Source organism: Diceros bicornis, chromosome 6, assembly GCF_020826845.1.
Source record: "Diceros bicornis minor isolate mBicDic1 chromosome 6, mDicBic1.mat.cur, whole genome shotgun sequence".
Taxonomy (NCBI): domain Eukaryota; kingdom Metazoa; phylum Chordata; class Mammalia; order Perissodactyla; family Rhinocerotidae; genus Diceros; species Diceros bicornis.
In genome coordinates, this window is record NC_080745.1 from 62,110,319 (window position 1) to 62,117,423 (window position 7,105).

The following is a 7,105-nucleotide window of genomic DNA, read 5'->3' on the forward strand; positions in this document are numbered from 1 at the left end:
ACTTAATTTGATTTTTATCCCAACTCTAAGGGTTTCTACCCAAGGTTCGCCTAGTCTACTTGCAGAGGCAGAAACAGACTATTCCAAGATGACCTTACATCTGGAAGTCTTTTCCTGCTCTCATTTCTCTACCCAGGAAAGAACAACATATACCTCCATGTTGCATGTAGTTCATAAAATCTAGTTTTGTTTGACACGAAAATTTTTTTAAAAAACAACTCATTGAAATATAGGCCCAAGCACCCCTAGCCCTTCCCCTTGGCAGCCCCTCACCCAAATCATCCCAGACAGAGGAAAACCAGTTCAGTGAGCAAAGGCCATGTCAATCGCAAAGATATATATTAGATATTCTAAACTTCAAATGCATACTGTCACTCTAAGAACATACAAATGAATATGTGCTTCTTGTTCTGGAGAGAAGTCATTCCACTTGGTCTGAATCAGAGTTTCTAAACATCAGCATTATTGACATTTTGGACCAGATAATTCTTTGCTCTGAGGACTGCTCTGTACAGTGTGAGATGTTTAGCAGCACCCCTGGCATCTGCTTACTAGGTGCCAGTAGCACCCCCCTCCCCAGTTGTGACAATCAAATGTCCCCTGGAGGGCAAAATTGTCCCTGGTGGAGATCCACTGATCTAAATCATGCAGCTATGTCTTGGGGGAGGGCCGGGGAAGGATATTTCTATGGAGTTTGTTAAAAAGCCTAAGAAAACCATTCAGTGTTTCAATTTCCCTGTAACAGGCTGCCATTTAATTCTTTTTCTTATTCATCTTCTTGAATAAGCCTAGATTCCTTGATGTCATTGCATGAGGGCAATAGTAAGATCCTTTTTGCAAATGAACCAAACTAGTAAATTCTCCTCAGAACAGACAAGGTTAGTCACCTGTGGGGGAAAACCAGGAGATTGTATATGTGTGCCTGAAGCAGATTGCACCAGCCCAGTCTCCTCCCATCCAGTGATTTAGGAGCCAGGGCTGGAATGTAATTGTGGTTCAGTTCTTGGAAACCTAATTAATTGTATCATAGCCCATTTGGAGACCAACTGCATGAAGAGGAAGGAGTTGTTCAGCCATGGCACACAAGCGATCATCAGATCCAAGAGAGAGGGTGCCTTGGATATATGGACTCTGGTTTAGGGTTTTCCTGGTACAGTCACACCCAGAGTGGATGAGAGAGTGGCTTGTGTTTTCTTACCTGTTGATCCTGGAGTCTACACACACACTAAGCAAATTCCTAACAATGTGGCTCCCATGTGGCTTTCCCACAGGAGAAAGAAACTTTGTTTGAGTATTCTGTCCATCAGGGTGATACAAGATGGCCCCACTGAGTGGATTCTCAGCTGACATAATGCAGGTAGGCAGTGTGAAGACAACGGGAAACCATACTTCCTGGGAAGTCTACCTTATCTCTATCATTAGATGCTGTGCCTCCTTTTTGCCCTCCCACATCAGCAGTGGCCTCTGACCTAAGCTTATTAAAGGATGAGAAGGCAGACACATGTGTATTCAAGAGTGCTCTATCCACCGTGAGCCCCTGGGTAGCATACTTCTCTGCTTGCCACTTTGAGATTGGATCCATTACTGTGAGTATAAAGAGAGAGAGCAAATGATCACTCATGATGGGTGGGTTGTTGTGTTTACTTTTATTTACTTGTTATACTGACCAAGTGACAAATATCATTTTGGGCACTTCAGCCCATGTTGTCTTTTTACTTGGTCTTCATAACAAGCCTGTGAGGAAGGCGTCTCTAGTTTTATTTGCTAGTTGAGGAAACTTAGGCTTAGAGAAGTTGAGTGACTTCCTCAGGATCCATAGCTCCAGCCCTTTTAGGCTCCAATTGCATTGTCCTTCTAAATACATCACAGCTACCTTCTAGATGATCTCATCTGGATGCTGTCCTGGTGTGTTCTCTGACCCCAGTGTTCAGAGATGGGCAGCTTTCAAAGCAATAAGAGGAGAGTTTGAAAATATTTTGAAAACTGTCTCAAATAAACTGATAAATTAATCAGGAAATATGTCCTGAGAGTCATGGGATAAAATAATAGCCTTAGAGGATGTAACATATGTCAAACATGGTCTCCATGCCTAAAGGATCACACAGCATCAGAGCTGAGGGGGACTTTGGAAATTGCCTGGTCCAAACTCCTCATTTTGTAGATGGGGACACAGGAAGATGAGGACCTATCCAGGATGGTGTGGTAGAAAAGGAAAGAAAAGGGCGTATATGGAAGCATCATAAAAGAAAGACTACTGGGTATGGTAGGTGAGCGGAAGTGCAGAGAGAAGGATGAATCAAACTTAAGATTGATGATGATACCATTGACAGAAACAGGGAGGACCCAAGAGGAAGCTAGTGGCAGAAAGGTGAAAAGAAGATGAATTTGTTTCTGAAGAATTGAACTTGAAAAGTCAAGTAACTGGAAACTTCAGTTGAGGATTCCAAGACTTGAGAAGAGAAGTCACGTCCCAGAATCTGTCAGATAAGATCTCTGAGTGAGAGCCCTAGCAGTGAGACTCAAACGCACATGGCAGGGCTCTGTCATGCTCAAAAGTTTTATTAGCCACTTAGATGAAGGAAGAGAAGGGATGTTTGTCACGTCTACAGTTCATGCAAAGCTAAATGCCACAGACATCAAAATCATCAGGCAAAATAGCCAAAATAGCTGGAAAGAAGAACTGAAACTAACATGAAATTTATCAAGGATCAATGTAAAGTCCTATGTTTATGTTCAGAAACTCAGTTGCACACCTATAGAATTAATGAGAATAACAATAATGATATTAATAACTACCACTTTTAATCCAATAATTACCATGTGCCAGGATCAGTATGTGTCCATTGTTTCACAAAATAATTTATTTAATCCTTACAACAGCCCTATGAGATTACTACTGTTATTATCTCTATCTTATCAGCTGAGGAAACTGGGACCAGGGATATTAAGTAAACTTTCCTAAAGTCACACATATGTTAATTTGACTGAAAAATACCATACTCTTTAACCTATAAGATAAGGATTGGGGAAAACTGACTTGACTCCACTCGTGTCAAAGACCTTTCCTATTTGTAAAAATAAATGAGTGTTTGTGGGTGCCACAAAGAAAAAGACACAATCATAGAAGATGAGTCAATTGGGAGGTTATTAAAAATACAAAAATATGAAATTTGCTTTTCAAACTAGTTTCACTAACTTGAAAAGAATACAGTCAATGTGACTCAGGATTGTATATTTTGAAATGTTTCTCTAAAAGTGTAAAATTCTTGTGATCATAGGAATGTTTACTGTGGAAGGGTTGAGAACCCAGGTCTCAGCTAGGTTTCTAATGATATCTTTAACTCACAAAATCCAGGCAAAATCATGGCTAAGAATCAACTAAAACATCCTGAGAGTTTATGGAGTCCTACTAACAGAGAAAGGTACTTCATGTAGTGCCTCAGCAGGAGAAAAAAAGCGAGAATCTGCGCTCACACACTTCTGTGGTTACATACAACTTAGCCACCTTGCCTTTCTCCATTCTTCCACAGCAGAAACTCTCAGGGTGAGTACTTATCCCCAACTGTGTCCATCTAGGAACCTTCTCTTTCTCCTTCACTTTGAGAATCCCTTGATTCCTTCCCATCCAGCCTGTCCTCCTTTGCTTGGTTGGTAATGCTTTTTCTCCCCTCCTGGTCGCCCCTTCTGCCTCCATTCCCTTTTCAGCCCTGAGAATATACCCCCTAGATCAACGTCACCCCTTTTAGTGTCCCTTGATGGACACTCACTATCTCTCTGTTTTTGTGGCTAAGAATTTAAGCAAATTCTCACGTAAACTTTGATGAACCTAAGAGTATAAACACAGCTCTTCACTTACACTGTCATCCAGTGCCAAATAATTGCAGTTAGGCAACTTCCCGAATTGCTGTTAACCAGTCAGGACAGAGGATACAAACCACAGGAATCAATTATTTCATTTACCTATTCCTCACCATCCCATCTAATTGCAGAAAAGATTTAAGATGGTGCTTCATGTCCATTGTGTTTACAATTTCATTTCTTTGAAAAGTTCCATGTCGACAGTGCACATTTTACCAAAACAGGCCAATTCTGTAAAGACAACTGAGTAACCAAGTGGAGAAAAGAAAAGTTACTTCTGCCTAAGCAGATCAATGTAGTGTATGATTATCTATAATATAATTTTGGTTTTCTACCCTATAATCTATGGTTGTATACTGCCTACCAGCCGCTCTGTGATCAAGCTGGACTTTGTCCCAGAGGGAGGAATCATAAAGTGATTTAAGTTCTATTGCCTTTCTTTATTTATGTTCCCATCTGGATTTCCTGAAAGAGGTTCTAAGGTTTAGTATAGCTCTAGATTATGGACTATCTCCGAAAAGGACCTTTTAAACCCTCTTGCTCATTTGAGAGAAGTCCTAATGTCCATACCTTGTTAGTTTCTTTGGCATGTCTTTCCTACCTCTCCTTTCCTTTCCCTTCTTACCTCTGCGCCCCAAGTCCAGGCCTACAACACTAGAAGCTTGGGTTACTTAACTGCCCCCCTCCTACTGAGCATCCCTGCCTCCAGATTCTCTCCCCCTCCAGTCCATCCTTCCAACCTCCCTTAAGCTTGCTGGCATGACACCTCTAGCAGTGTAAACTATTCTCCAACTCCCTCTGGTTAGAGCCCTCACTGTCCTTTGTGATCTGGCCCCACCTTATAGGTCCAGCCTTATCAGGACCTTCTGGTCGTACATGCCTACTCTACAGCCTCTGTTGGGCAGAAAACTCTCCTCCTCATCCCACAAATGGACCATACTCAAGTCCAGCTCCAAGCATCAGCTTCTGTATTTCCTCCCTCCCAGCACATAACACTCTTCCTCCAATTCTCCAACATCTTTCATCTTACCTGCCTCTCAAAGCCTAGCTCTTGAAGCATCTTCTCCATGAAACTTTCTCCAACTATTCCAATTCCCTTCTTATACTCATTTAGTGACTTACTACTTCCACTGCCTTACCTGCCCCCCCTCCCATGACGGTGTCGCAACTTGAGACCAAGGGCAAGACTGAGGTACCTTCTTGTCCCCTGTCATTGCAGATCATACAGTGGCACTCAACAACACACCCTCAAAATGGCTGACCGTGGCCCATGCTGCCTACTGATTCCAGACCAGCAGTTCATTTCAAACGACCATTTACCAAGCACCTACCAGGTATAAGATCCGTATTCTAACTATAAAGGGCTGTCCTTTGCCAATTCCAGACTAATTTCTCTTAAATTTTGTCTCGAAAGCTCTAATTCTCTAGCTCCTTATTATTTGTGATAACTTAATTGCTACACGTGTCACATCACCCCATGAAACAATGAAGTTCAAATGGTAGCTGGAATGTAAAACACTCATTGAATATTTAAAAGTTCCAATCTCCAAAAGCCATGATGCCATTACAATGAGACAAAAAGAAGACCAAAATCAAAATTTGGGCAGTTGTCTGTTCCATAGTTCAAAGGAATTTCTTGACTCTTGCCCCATGGACCACTTCTCGTTTTTTCTTTCTAAGTAGCTTTTTATAGACAATTGTTACACTGACATGAGGACATTGGAAAAACAGTTCTAATCTCCCCAGTACACTTGTGATATACACCCACAAAATAAATAAGAGATAGTAAACCTACAATGAATACAAATGATTACAACTATCCTTAACGTTAAATGGTAATCCACAATGAAATGTTTGAGGATTCAAATATTCAGATGCTGAAAGCTGACCTTTGATAGAATCTAAGCCCTTGAATTTTCTTTTTCATTGTCTCTCCAGAGCTTTACACGTAATCTATCACTGGCAAAAACCAGCTAGAATAAGCCCACTTGTTCCTACACATTTCTTTAAAAACTCAGTCCACTTCCCTATAGCAATTGCCACCCACTGCCTTAGAACTAGCAAAGTATTCCAGGATTTCGGTATTTCTGAGCTGCAGTAAGATCATTTAAAAAAAAAAGAAGAAGAAGAAGAAAAAGAAGAAGTATTGGATGGGGAAAATCTTACCTCAACTTCTGACTGGCTGGGACAGTTATTTTATTAAACTTGTCCATTCTTTTTGGTAATTATAAGAGCCACGAATAACTGTCCAGTGGTCACGTCAGCAGCGCCTGGCCCTCCTAGGGGGTAGCATGGTAAGCCTTTGATCTCAAGGGTCCCAGTCACTTGAGTCTGATTTCTGAGAGAGTGCAGGCTGCTGGCAAACACCCCTGCATGAGGGAGGGAGAAGTAAAACTTGCTGGAGCACATAGTCAAGTTTCATGTTTCTACATAGTCATGTGATCTGGGTAGCCAGCCAGCTTGGCTGATTACTCCACGTTGTGTAAACTTTAATAGTGAAACCTATTGGACATGCAAATTTCTTTCCAGCTGCTTTCTTTTATAACCAGATTTGTAGCCAGGTCAGGGCAAGCTTCTGGCTGGTCATTACTTCCTGTTGTCCCAAACACATATAGTCCCTGTTTTCAGCAGGTGTTGTGTTGTCCCAGAAACTTCCTGGGCTCGGGGAAAAGCAGAATAATCAATTCCATCTCAAGGTCTCTTTGGGACTTTCTGATCATTTGCATAAAGTCATGGATAAGCTTTTCCACTTAAAGAACTATTATATGAAAATGGCGTTTTTTATTGTTCTCCTTGCCCCTCCTCCCAAATATGTTTTTAAATAAATACCAGTGTTACAGTGACATAGTGATAACAGTTTACTCATCTTACTTTTCCTGAAGATCTGTTTAAAGTGAGATGGACAATTATCTGGGCAATATCTTAGAGGTAGAGACAGATGGGTGATCTGGACAAGGGGAGATGATCTCCATCATAAAATGTGTGGCCTCCTATCGGGTTGGTGGAGTCAGGAGTATGCTGATAGCCAGGTGCTTTCAAACAAAACCGGAATGCACCCAAAAATCAGCTGAGAACAAATCTAACAATCTCCCAACAATGGAATTCTGACATCAGGCCATTCAGAAGTCCCCTGAAAAACAGGGTGCCACTCTCCTCATTGCCTTTGTCCCTTCCTGCCCTTATCCACTGCTCACTTTCATTTTCTCACCACACCCAGCGACATTCCAGACTGGGAAGCAGTGAGGGA

The 7,105-nt window shown here is 41.6% G+C and overlaps 1 protein-coding gene across 1 annotated transcript in view; it reads right to left on the reverse strand.

Moving 5' to 3' along the window:
• BLNK (B cell linker) overlaps positions 1-6,193 on the reverse strand; it is a 77,328-nt gene extending 71,135 nt beyond the window's left edge. Inside the window, exon 1 of the mRNA XM_058543631.1 lies at positions 6,025-6,193. Coding sequence (XP_058399614.1) covers positions 6,025-6,071 — 47 coding nt within the window. The 5' untranslated portion in view covers positions 6,072-6,193. The remainder of the gene's footprint in view (positions 1-6,024) is intronic.
• Positions 6,194-7,105: the final 912 nt, after the last annotated feature.